Source organism: Cottoperca gobio, unplaced genomic scaffold (assembly GCF_900634415.1).
Source record: "Cottoperca gobio unplaced genomic scaffold, fCotGob3.1 fCotGob3_285arrow_ctg1, whole genome shotgun sequence".
Taxonomy (NCBI): domain Eukaryota; kingdom Metazoa; phylum Chordata; class Actinopteri; order Perciformes; family Bovichtidae; genus Cottoperca; species Cottoperca gobio.
In genome coordinates this window covers 87,501-101,545 of record NW_021166895.1, presented here as the reverse complement: position 1 = coordinate 101,545, position 14,045 = coordinate 87,501, and the positions used below count along the sequence as shown (strand labels likewise).

Sequence of the window (14,045 nt, the reverse complement as noted above, 5' to 3'; positions counted from 1 at the left end):
TTTGGGGACCACTGGTTTAGACGATGAGATTGTTGAAGTTAGTTGGTTCAGGTTGATTGGAGTAAAACAGTCTAGATATATTTCAGGAGTTACAGATGTTTTAAGGTTCTGGAGGTTGAAGTTAAGTCGTTACTGATTGAGGTCAGGAGGAGATTAATTTAGTCTCTAATAATTATAATGTTATGGTTAAAGAAGCTCATGAAGTCGTCACTACTGAGAGATATAGGAACAGAAGGCTCTGTAGAGCTGTGGCTCTCTGTCAGCCTCAGTGCTGAACAGAAACCTGGGGTTGTTCTTATGTTCTTCTATTAAGGAAGAGTAATAAGCTGCTCTGGCATTACGGAGAGCCTTCTTATACGTTTTAAGATGATCTAACCAGACTAAACGAGATTCTTCCAATTTAGTGGAACGCCATTTACTTTCAAGATTTCTCGACTTTTGTTTTAGTTTGAGGATTTGTAAATGAAGCCGGAGCTTTCTTTTTCTGTTTTATGATCTTCTTCTTTAGAGGAGCGACAGAGTCGAGTGTTATTCGCAGTGAGGCTGCAGCGCTATCAACAAGATGATTAATGTGGGAGGGACTAAAGTTAGCATAGGAGTCCTCTGTTATATTGATATTGAGTCCTGGTATTGAATTAAGTGCTGATGGAATCACTTCCTTAAATTTAGTCACAGCACTTTCAGATAGACATCGAGCGTAGGATATTTTGCCTGCTGGCTTGTAGTCCAGTAACAGGACTTCAAAAGTTATTAAAATGTTCTGATAAAAGAGGATTATGTGGACACACTGATAAACTTTCAGTTTTAACACCATATCCCAGAACAAGGTCCAGAGTGTGGTTTAAACAGTGAGTTGGTTCATGTACACTCTGACTGAACCCAGTGAATCTAATATTGAGATAAATGCATTATTAAGGCTCATTATCAACATCCACAGGAATATTAAAGTCACCTACAATAATTACTTTATCTGTTTTAAGGACTAAACTTGATAAAAGTTCTGAGAGTTCAGACAGAACTTCAGAATACGGACCAGGAGGGCGGTACACAGTAACAAATAAAACTGGCTTTATTGTTTTCCATGTTGGGTTTGAGAGCGTAAGAACAAGGCTTTCAAAAGAGTTATAGTTTAGTTCAGGCTTAGGATTGATCAAGAGGTTTGAGTCAAATATGGCCGCAGCTCCACCTCCTCGGCCAGTACCTCGAGGAATGTGAGTATTAATATGACCAGGTGGAGTGGATTCATTTAGACATATTCATGTCTCAGGTTTCAGTGAGACAAAATAAATCAATCTTATTATCTGATATTAAATCATTTACCAATCCAGCTTTCGTTGATAAAGATCTGATGTTTAAGAGCCCACATTTAATTTTTCGATTTAGTTGCACTTTTGCAGCGGTGGTGTTTATTTTAATGATGTTTTCATGTATAACTCCTCTTCTGTTAACCATAGACTTGATTAGTTTCAGTGGTCGTGGGGCAGACACAGTCACTATGGGGATTTGAGTGGGTGACTGCCCGGAAAGAAGCACAGAGAAGTGTGTAAGACTGCAACTTTGTCTCCTGGTCTCAACTCTGGGTTGTCATGGATTAGGTCCACTAATAGACTGTGTAATATTATTGGATATGAGATCTTCTCCAGCCAAAGTAGGATGGATGCCGTCACTCCTAATCAGACCAGGTCTTCCCCAGAAAGTCGCCAATTGTCTACGAAGCCCACATCATTATCTGGATTAAAAGTTTGTCTTCAGTTTGTTTACACAAAACAAGAAAAGGTAATAACATTTAAAGTTTGCAGGTAATTGAAGGTGAAATGTTTAAATATTTGTGTATATTAATTTTCATAATCATTTGGTTTTTAAGCTATTTAATTCTTCAAACATCGACGCTAACATCAAGTTTACTGACGTCATATTATCCTCCAGCACGTTCACTCTTATACAATTTATACTTTTTACTATTAAGAACGACTTTTATATGTATGTTTTTTATTGTATTTTCATAATCACACGCATGTAGAAACACAAATAACACATATATACAGTATTATGTTATTATTGTAAATTAAATAGAAGAGAATTTTTGAATAAACAAAATGCAAACATTTATTTGTTTTGCATGTTTTGAAACGTTTCTAAGCACAAAGTACATCAACATCAGTCACATGTGTCGGGCTGATAAAGTTCGGAAACTACAGATTTATTTAGGGTTTGATTGTTGGAAACATTTGGGATAATGTAAGAACACAACTCAACTAAATATATATATATAAATGTTAGAGATTATATGTTTAAAGATCCACAGATCAGAGCTTCAGCAGCTGAAGAAATGATGATTCATGATTTATTTCCTTTCTCTGGCCTCCGTAGACAGGAAGTTATTTTACGTGTAACCACGACAAAACACACTGAACATTGAGACTTGCCATTGGCTGCGGTCAGCACCTGTAGCCACGCCCAGCAGTGATGTCACCGTGTGCTGTGAGGGGTTAAAGGTCAAGTTTACAGGAAGTGGAGTTCTTCTTCATCGTGAAGCCGTCTCACTGATTCACTTTGATCAGAGAACATAAAATAAATCAATACAAACAGTAAACTAAAGTAAAACTGATGATTTATAACAAAGACAGCAGCAGGAAGTGATCCAGGGTGACATCATCACCTCCTGTCCTCTGATTGGTCGTTGCTAGTCTCCTGCCCGGCTGTTGGTGGCGGGGTCCGCTTCGTGCTCCCCGCTCTGAGCACCCCCCCTGGCCGACTGTCGGTCCGGAGATCGCAGTGAAGTGTCGCTTTTCGTCCTGCGGCAGCAGGCGGCGAGGTCGGCCCTGAAAGACGGGGTGTAGAAGCCGTAGATGACGGGGTCGCAGCACGTGTTCAGGTTCCCGAACACGAAGAGGCCGTGGTGCACATACTCCGGCGTGACGTGCAGCATGTTGGGCTGGAACCAGTACCAGATCCCTAGCAGGTAGTACGGAGTCCAGCACACCACGAAGGACAGCACTATGACCACCGTCATCTTCAGGGTCTTCATCCGGGCCTTCGGGATGATGTCGGTGCCGCTGCGCCGCAGGTACGACTCACCTGCTGAGAGAGGGAGGGGCAGTGATGTCACACAGTTGTATACATTTAGTTTCTCCAACTCTGTACAATTTTAAAGCCAAAGCTCTTGATTAATGTGATCACTGTGCGTTTAGACCTGCAGAGCGTTCTGACTATAATATATATCAGGGGGTTCCAAACATTTTTTAAAGAGGGCCAGATGTGATAATGTGAAGAGGCCGGGGGCCAAACTTCCCTTCAGACATTCTTTAACTATAAAAGTTACATACAAATACACTGTTATATAACAAGTTTCATTGTCACAATTATCTTTATTTTTCAAATGGCAATGTAAGCAAATATAAGCCACTCAGGCGTGAACAACTCTACAAACACAGTTCCGCCTTTCATTCATATCTGGAGAGTCAGATAACATTGAACAAACTATATGGAAGTCCTTAAAGGGCCTACGAAATGATCAGTCGTCAGTGTTGTTGGGCTGGTATATGATGGAGGTTGCATATCAATTGTGAAATGTGTCATATATATATTTATATTATTGATGTATTCGTAATAAATCACGATCATAACAGCATAAAAATGACTTCCGCTAACAATCGATCGCTGCGCCGAGAGCATCCACTTCGGCAATGTTCGGGCGATGACGTCACAAGTAGAATACAGCCGCCGCCAGTGTTCGTCTGCGTTACAGCCGCCGCCAGTGTTCGTCTGAGTTACAGCCGCCACCAGTGTGGCCAAAAGAGGATAAAATGTCGCGTTTATGGACAAGACAAGTGCGTCGATGAAACCGATGATTTGTGCACTTTGAGAGATCGTGTTTCCAACAAACTGCTCGCCAAGGAAATGAGATTCAAAAAGAATTTAAAACTGAACGCAGATGCTGTGCCTGCAATACTGCCGAGACCCCAGCCAGCACAAGCCAGCACGCCGACTCAAACACGTCCGTCGGTGCAGAGTCCTCCACCAGAGAGACGACGAAATGCATTCTCCAGAAGGTAGAGCGAAGGTAAGCCGTGCTACTTGTTTACTGTATTTATTGTTTCAAGCATAAAGCCATCATCGCTCTAGACCTACTGTATGTAACGAGTTTACACCAGGCCCTAGCTGATATGTGTTATTGTTTGTAGTATTAATAACTTTAGCTAATTACACTTCATTAGCTGAATTAAGTATAGATTCAATGTTTATAACAGGCTTCCCCATTTTATTCTGTAGTTTGAGTAAAAGCGTGAGTCTATTTAACGTTTAACGATCACCCTATTATTACAGAGGTGTTGAAACATTGGTGAATGAAGCCACTGACAGAACTGAGGACACCTGTATGATCAGCGACCATCTATTGAACATCCACACTGGGGAGGGAGCTGTGTGTACAGCAGTAAGTATACAGACTGTTCGTCATCTGTACATTACAGGTGTAGTACCAGTAGACCTGCACATGACGTGTTAAACATACAATCACCACATGCATGTACATAATTCATATGTTTGTTTAATTTGATATCATTTCTCTCTCAATCAATTCAACCACATCTTTCATTATGAATGTTATTAGATATGTTCTTTACGCAGACATGTATAAACATGCAATACAGGTTCAAGCTGGTTTGAAAGATTTATTAGTAAAGTTGTGTTTTGTACATTTCAGACATGTCAGAAAGAAAGTGCTGTGCAGACGGATCCCCCTCCACGGACACACCACAAGTCCATGCAGGCGACCACGTGTCAGGTCAGCTGGACTGCAAGTTCTAATCCAAGTTGGTTGTTCCAATGGTCAGCATCATAATATATATATATATATATATATATATATATACACACACACACACACACACACACACACACACACACACACACACATACATATATATATATATATATATATATATATAATGCTTGATTATAAAACATATTTTTTGCAGAGTATGTTACTGAACTCTTGACCGAGACTCAATGCTTTGTGCCAAGACAATGTTGAGCAGCTCTTCAATTGTTTCCATAACTGTACAGTTTTCACATGTACACCTAAATGTACAAAAGAAGAGTGGTAAGGACATGTACACAATATGCAATATCCAGAGAAAAGCCAATATTAACGTCTTCTTAACGTCATACTATTTATATGCCTGTGTTTGACTCGTAAGCACTACAGGTGAGACGGTCAGTACACAGACTATACTTTATAAACAGCGCTGACCTCCGGTCTGTTTGTTAGCTAATAGCTAATGCTTTATATACAGCTCGTAATATATGACGTTTGACATCAGACACAACGATAGAACCTCATCTATTTACAATCGAGGATAATGTTACTTTTTATTATATATTGAGAAGTTCTATGAACTATAGTTAAATGTATATACCTGTCTGTGTTCTGTCGCACAGGATCTCCGCCAAATCCAGATTCATGTCACCATCATCCGCATGTTCGCTCCCGTCTGTGTCTCCATCTTGAACACTGTGTCTCACGCTGCTCTGTTTCCACCACGTTAAACTCGCCCGCATGATCTAAATCCACGACACCGGCATCCTCTTCAATAAACTCCTCTTCTTCAAAGTGCAACGAGTCTATTGACGACTCACTGTCACTCAATTCTGTGGAAGCCAGAGTCCGACATCGCCACGTCTGCCGTGCTGTCTGTGTATTCGACTGGTGGACTGTTTTCTACTTGTGATGTCAGAACACGGCGTCGGGTGTTTCCGGTAGCGGCAGTGTAAACATCGGTGATCGACATACTAAATCATGATTTATTAAATACTGCGATCATTGTGTCATAAATAACACATCATTTTACACCACAAATAGCATTTACTATCATCAGTAGAATCATGTTTATCATTGTGTAGGCCCTTTAAACTTCCATCTCTACCTCATGGTCATTTTAAACAGGAGTTATAAGTAAAGTCTTCTGTTATCATTAAAGTTGAGCTAATGAGAAGGCTGATGGTGACATCTGGATTTCAGTCGCCAGGCCAGGTCTGGTTTGAGGGCAGTGGTTGAGATGCGTAAAAGGTCACGTGCTACGTTAATGTCGTCGTCAGATGCATCTGTGCTTTCATCGCAGGCTAATGATAAATAATCTAAAGTCACTCCCCTGTCCCCCAATCGTCTCTGAATATCTGACGATATGTCCTCAATTCTCCGTGCCACAATGTTACGAGCAAACATTAATACATTCTTGCTTCTTCTCGGGGCAAATGTTCTCCACCATTTTCACAACAGTATTTGATCAACGTACCCTCTGTAAAAGGTTAGCTGTGTTTAGCTATTAACATGGCCACTTCGTAGGTTGCTTTGGTGATGTTTTCATTTGACTCACAGCGTGAAGAGTCGCTGTTGTGACACCAGAGCAGCTTGGAGTTGCTTCACTTTCTCAGTACGGCCACTCCCTACTAGCTTGTTGTATGCGTCAGCATGTTTTTTCTGATAGTGTCTCTTTACATTAAATTCCTTAAACAAGGCAACCGTCTCAAATTAGGCAAAAACAAGAAGTATTGTAATTCCCATCGTTCCTGAAAGCGGCGGTGTCAACTTTCCTCTTTTTGTTTGCAGTTGCCATGGTAGTAATGAGCATGGAAGGATTCACAGCAAAAGCCGTTACAGAGCCCGATAGCGTTTGTGCCTAAAACGCGGCATGTGTGAGGCCCCTTAGAGTGGTGCTGCCACCACGTGGCGAAAGGAGGAATTTATTCAGTTTGACAGCGGGCCATAAATAATACATTATAAGACCGAAGCTGCGGGCCGTATGAAATGTGACCGCGCGTGGGCAGTGATTGTCCCCCGGGCCGGACTTTGGACATGCCTGATATATATAATAAAGATTTGTTAGGAAGCTCCAACGAGGTACAAGTTAGTGGAGGTCTGTAATGTCTGTAATGTTCACAACGATGGCAACAGATCCTGTGTGCTAAAAGTTATTTTAAAAAGAGCTGGTGTATCTGGACCCGCAGGTGAAGACGTGCACAGAACTGGAGGGAAGCTGCGTTTAAATAGATCGTACTTTGGTAAGTCAGGGAACTGACTTGTGGTTCTACTTCAACTGAGCGAGAGCCACACGGTGGCCGACCCAAATTTCTGACATCAGAAATTTAGTTTTTCCATCCCACTCGATGAAATCACACCCAATCCGTACGGTGCGACCTCGGCGGCTGCAGTCCAATGCAGACTCGCTCTGAAATACGGCAGCTTGAGGGCATTGAATCGGATCAATTTACTGTTCATCAGAACACAGAGAGACAAAGTCCCTCCGCCCGCTGCCCAGCGCCATGAGACTAGTTCAGCGGACCGTTGTTAGCGCTGCCGCTCGCTGTTCGGCTCATTAGTGATGGGTCATGCGCACAAGCATCGGCTCTGAGAGCCGGCTCTTTGTAGTGAATCAGAAGAGCCGGCTCGCATCGAGTGAGAGCCGGCTCCCAGTTTTTTGCCCATTCGCTGCTTAGGTTTCACTTTCAGTGCTCAGTCCCAGCTCTGGTTACGACCGAAGTCTGTTATGATTGGCCAGCATGGCGACCAGCATGCGGCATTCACGTGAGAATTAAGGATGTGTAAACAGAGAGGGGGCGGGGCAGACACACCACTTGACTCCACTGCAAGTGAAGAGAGAGACAGAGCGGTGAGGACTGAGGAGCGTGTGTGCGTCTTGCATTGTCGTGTAGTTTAACTATGAGTGACACTAGAAAGCGAAGCAGCATCTGGCTGCAGTTTAAAGATATTGGGAACAACAAAGCAGAGTGCCTTCACTGCAAAACGAAGGTCACTATAAGAGCAGGTTCCACCACAAACCTGCATAGACATATCAGAACTGTCCATCCTACAGTGCAGTTAGAGGAGAGAGGGCAAGCCAGCTCACCATCTACTGATCCTGGTGTGTCTCATACCAGAACAACAGCTGCTGTAACGTCTACTGCCATCCCCATGCGTGCAAGTATAACCTCTCCTACTGCAACTCAAAGCAAAATAAGTCAGTTTTTACCTAAACTGATGACCCCAGCCAAACAGCACAGTATTGATGATGAGTTGGCTAAAATGGTAGCTTCTGATTTTCAACCCTTTTCCATTGTGGAGGACAAAGGAATGAAAAACTTTGTCAAAGCCCTAAATCCCACATACACTCTACCCAGTAGAAAAACACTTTCCCAAACAATGATCCCAAAACTATATGACACAGAACGTGCATTATGGCAAGAAAGGCTGAAAAAAGCTCCATCAGTTTGCCTGACAACTGACTGCTGGACCTCCAGAACAACCTGCTCTTTCATGTCTGCCACTTCCCACTTTATTGAAGATTACAAGATGACATCTTGCCTTCTGGACTGCTTCGAGTTCACCGACAGACACACTGCAGAAAACTTGGCAGAGAAGCTACTAAGAGTGGCAAAAGAGTGGCAAGTGATAATGCTGCAAACATCACTATTATTATTAACATAGCTATTGCTGAAGCTCTTCAGAGGATTAGTGCAGCAGCAGCAGCAGCAGCAAAATGCACCCCCAGCAGCCAGCCAGCTCCACCATTAGAGGGCCAAGTGGAGGAGGAGCAGCAAACCTCTGCTGTTTGGAGGCTTTTTGATGACAGAGCTACAGGAGATGCTTCAAGGAGAAATCCGACAGCTGATGCTATAATGGAGGTGAGGAGCTACCTTGAGGAGCCCCTCATCCAGAGAGCAGAAGACCCACTGAGCTGGTGGCAGGCCAAGGCCTCAGTCTTTCCACTCCTGGTGAAGGTGATGGAGGGGAGACTATGTATTGTTGCCACATCAGTTCCTTCTGAGAGAATCTTCTCCAAAACAGGGCAGATACTCACGGAGAGGCAAAATCGTATCAGCCCATCCAAGCTGAGGCATCTGATCTTCCTGAATGCCAACCTGCCCTGAGGACTAATGCTGTTTGCTGGAGTTTGGTTCTGGTTTTGGTTCTGTTCTGTGGATTTGTTTGAAGTTTATTGTTAATTTGTGCAATAAAAAAGTTTAATTGAAATAAACAAATGTAAGAGTGGTTTTGTCACAGAATAAATGCACAGAATTAGGCAATTATAAGGACTCTCATAAAAACACTGAAAGCAAAAGGGTTTTCAACACATAAACCATGATTTTTTTTCAAAGTTAAGGTAAAATATAGGCTACAAAAGATCCTAAATAAAGAGCCGTTCGGGAGTCGAAAGAGCCGGCTCTTCTTTGGGAGCCGAGTCAAAAGAGCCGGCTCTCAGAAAAGAGCCGAACTTCCCATCACTATGGCTCATGTTCAGTAATCAGATCGGTGTAACTGAGAATATTTTAACTACTTAATGCTCCATCCACACAGCAGCTCAGCCAATCACAGCACAGCAGACTTTCATCACGTGGAGGTTGGCATGGTTACATCTCAAGAGGGTTGGAAAGCGATAGACGACCCACCCCCCCCCCCCCCCAACCTTTGTCCCTGCGGTGCTGCAGGTGGATGTGCAGCAGGATGCGGCTGTAGCAGCAGCTCATCACCATCAGAGGGACGACGTACAGCGTGGTGAAGTGGAACATGTTGTAAAGCGTCTCGTGCCAGCGGCGCCTGAAGCTGCCGTGAGACGCACACTGAGTGAAGTCCACGGCCTCCGCGATGACCGCCCGGAAGAGGAAGAGCTGCAGACAGACAGACAGACAGCTTCTAATAAAGGAGGATTGTGTGAGAAATTACTTTGAGATTCTTGGTTTTCCTGTGAAGTTCAGGTTTTATACGTTTATTTTGTCTTGATGTTTTATTCAACACGTTGCTAGTTGTACAGAAATCTTTCAGACAGACACGTTTCACACAGACATGTTCCACACAGACACGTTTCAGATAGACATGTTCCACACAGACAAGTTCCACACAGACAAGTTTCACAAAGACATGTTTCAGACAGACATGTTCCACACAGACATGTTTCACACAGACATGTTTCACACAGACATGTTTCACACAGACATGTTTCACACAGACATGTTCCACACAGACATGTTCCACACAGACATGTTTCAGACAGACATGTTTCACACAGACAAGTTCCACACAGACACGTTTCACAAAGACACGTTTCAGACAGAAATGTTCCACACAGACATGTTCCACACAGACATGTTCCACACAGACATGTTTCACACAGACATGTTTCAGACAGACATGTTCCACACAGACATGTTCCACACAGACATGTTCCACACAGACATGTTTCAGACAGACATGTTTCACACAGACATGTTTCAGACAGACATGTTTCAGACAGACATGTTTCAGAAAGACATGTTTCTCACAGACATGTTCCACATGGACATATTTCACACAGACATGTTTCAGACAGACATGTTTCACACAGACATGTTTCACGCAGACATGTTTCACACAGACATGTTTCACACAGACATGTTTCACACAGACATGTTTCAGACAGATATGTTTCAGAAAGACATGTTTCTCACAGACATGTTCCACATGGACATCTTTCACACAGACATGTTTCATACAGACATGTTCCACACAGACATGTTCCACACAGACATGTTTCACACAGACATGTTTCATACAGACATGTTTCATACAGACATATTCCACACAGACATGTTTCAGACAGCCATGTTCCACACAGACATGTTCCACACAGACATGTTTCAGACAGACATGATCTACAGACATGTTTCACACAGACATGTTTCACATAGACATGTTTCAGACAGACATGTTTCTCACAGACATGTTTCACACAGACATGTTTCAGACCGACATGTTTCAAACAGACATGTTTCACACAGACATGTTTCACACAGACATGTTTCAGACAGACATGTTTCAGACAGACATGTTTCACACAGACATGTTTCAGACCGACATGTTTCAAACAGACATGTTTCACACAGACATGTTTCACACAGACATGTTTCAGACAGACATGTTTCACACAGACATGTTTCACCCAGACATGTTTCAGACAGACATGTTTCAGACAGACATGTTTCACATAGACATGTTTCTCACAGACATGTTCCACATGGACATGTTTCACACAGACATGTTTCAGACAGACATGTTTCACACAGACATGTTTCACGCAGACATGTTTCACACAGACATGTTTCTCACAGACATGTTCCACATGGACATGTTTCAGAAAGACATTTTTCACAGAGACATGTTTCACACAGACATGTTTCAGACAGAAATGTTTCAGACAGACATGTTTCCGACAGACATGTTTCACACAGACATGTTTCAGACAGACATGTTTCACACAGACATGTTTCACACAGACATGTTTCACACAGACATGTTTCACACAGACATGTTTCAGACAGTTTCACACAGACATGTTTCACACAGACATGTTTCAGACAGTTTCACACAGACATGTTTCACACAGACATGTTTCAGACAGTTTCACACAGACATGTTTCACACAGTTCCACACAGACATGTTTCACATAGACATGTTTCAGACAGTTCCACACAGACATGTTTCAGACAGTTTCACACAGACATGTTTCACACAGACATGTTTCAGACAGTTCCACACAGACATGTTTCAGACAGTTCCACACAGACATGTTTCACACAGACATGTTTCAGACAGTTTCACACAGACATGTTTCAGACAGTTTCACACAGACATGTTTCAGACAGACATGTTTCAGACAGTTCCACACAGACATGTTTCAGACAGTTCCACACAGACATGTTTCACACAGACATGTTTCTCGCAGACATGTTTCACACAGACATGTTTCAGACAGACATGTTTCAGACAGACATGTTTCAGAAAGACATGTTTTTCACAGACATGTTCCACATGGACATCTTTCACACAGACATGTTCCACACAGAAATGTTCCACACAGACATGTTTCATACAGAAATGTTCCACAGACATGTTTCAGACAGACATGTTTCAGACAGACATGTTTCACACAGACATGTTTCACACAGACATGTTTCACACAGACATGTTTCAGACAGACATGTTTCAGAAAGACATGTTTCACACAGACATGTTTCAGACAGACATGTTTCACACAGACATGTTTCAGACAGGCATGTTCCACACAGACATGTTTCACACAGACATGTTTCACACAGACATGTTTCAGACAGTTCCACACAGACATGTTTCAGACAGTTCCACACAGACATGTTTCAGACAGTTTCACACAGACATGTTTCAGACAGTTCCACACAGACATGTTTCAGACAGTTCCACACAGACATGTTTCAGACAGTTTCACACAGACATGTTTCAGACAGACATGTTCCACACAGACATGTTCCACACAGACATGTTCCACACAGACATGTTTCAGACAGACATGTTTCACACAGACATGTTTCAGACAGACATGTTTCAGACAGACATGTTTCAGAAAGACATGTTTCTCACAGACATGTTCCACATGGACATATTTCACACAGACATGTTTCAGACAGACATGTTTCACACAGACATGTTTCACGCAGACATGTTTCACACAGACATGTTTCACACAGACATGTTTCACACAGACATGTTTCAGACAGATATGTTTCAGAAAGACATGTTTCTCACAGACATGTTCCACATGGACATCTTTCACACAGACATGTTTCATACAGACATGTTCCACACAGACATGTTCCACACAGACATGTTTCACACAGACATGTTTCATACAGACATGTTTCATACAGACATATTCCACACAGACATGTTTCAGACAGCCATGTTCCACACAGACATGTTCCACACAGACATGTTTCAGACAGACATGATCTACAGACATGTTTCACACAGACATGTTTCACATAGACATGTTTCAGACAGACATGTTTCTCACAGACATGTTTCACACAGACATGTTTCAGACCGACATGTTTCAAACAGACATGTTTCACACAGACATGTTTCACACAGACATGTTTCAGACAGACATGTTTCACACAGACATGTTTCACCCAGACATGTTTCAGACAGACATGTTTCAGACAGACATGTTTCACATAGACATGTTTCTCACAGACATGTTCCACATGGACATGTTTCAGAAAGACATTTTTCACAGAGACATGTTTCACACAGACATGTTTCAGACAGAAATGTTTCAGACAGACATGTTTCCGACAGACATGTTTCACACAGACATGTTTCAGACAGACATGTTTCACACAGACAAGTTTCACACAGACATGTTTCACACAGACATGTTTCAGACAGTTTCACACAGACATGTTTCACACAGACATGTTTCAGACAGTTTCACACAGACATGTTTCACACAGACATGTTTCAGACAGTTTCACACAGACATGTTTCACACAGTTCCACACAGACATGTTTCACATAGACATGTTTCAGACAGTTCCACACAGACATGTTTCAGACAGTTTCACACAGACATGTTTCACACAGACATGTTTCAGACAGTTCCACACAGACATGTTTCAGACAGTTCCACACAGACATGTTTCACACAGACATGTTTCAGACAGTTTCACACAGACATGTTTCAGACAGTTTCACACAGACATGTTTCAGACAGTTCCACACAGACATGTTTCAGACAGTTTCACACAGACATGTTTCAGACAGTTTCACACAGACATGTTTCACACAGACATGTTTCAGACAGACATGTTTCAGACAGTTTCACACAGACATGTTTCAGACAGACATGTTCCACACAGACATGTTCCACACAGACATGTTTCAGACAGACATGTTTCAGACAGTTTCACACAGACATGTTTCAGACAGTTCCACACAGACATGTTTCAGACAGTTTCACACAGACATGTTTCAGACAGTTTCACACAGACATGTTTCAGACAGTTCCACACAGACATGTTTCAGACAGTTTCACACAGACATGTTTCAGACAGTTTCACACAGACATGTTCCACACAGACATGTTCCACACAGACATGTTTCAGACAGTTCCACACAGACATGTTTCAGACAGTTTCACACAGACATGTTCCACACAGACATGTTTCACACAGACATGTTTCAGACAGTTTCACA

The 14,045-nt window shown here is 42.3% G+C and overlaps 1 protein-coding gene across 3 annotated transcripts in view; it reads right to left on the bottom strand.

The window, feature by feature from the left end:
- Positions 1-1,633: 1,633 nt before the first annotated feature.
- Positions 1,634-14,045, bottom strand: part of LOC115005236 (gonadotropin-releasing hormone II receptor-like) — a 23,668-nt gene continuing 11,256 nt past the window's right edge. The window contains exons 7-9 of one of the 3 annotated variants that reach the window (XM_029427022.1): positions 9,465-9,666; positions 2,660-3,081; positions 1,634-2,551 (exon numbers count right to left, since the gene is read on the bottom strand). In XM_029427022.1, the coding sequence (XP_029282882.1) occupies positions 2,684-3,081; positions 9,465-9,666 (600 nt within the window). In that variant the 3' untranslated portion in view covers positions 1,634-2,551; positions 2,660-2,683. Of the gene's footprint in view, positions 3,082-9,464; positions 9,667-14,045 lie in introns of all 3 variants that reach the window. The other 2 variants (XM_029427021.1, XM_029427023.1) reach the window with 2 other exon arrangements.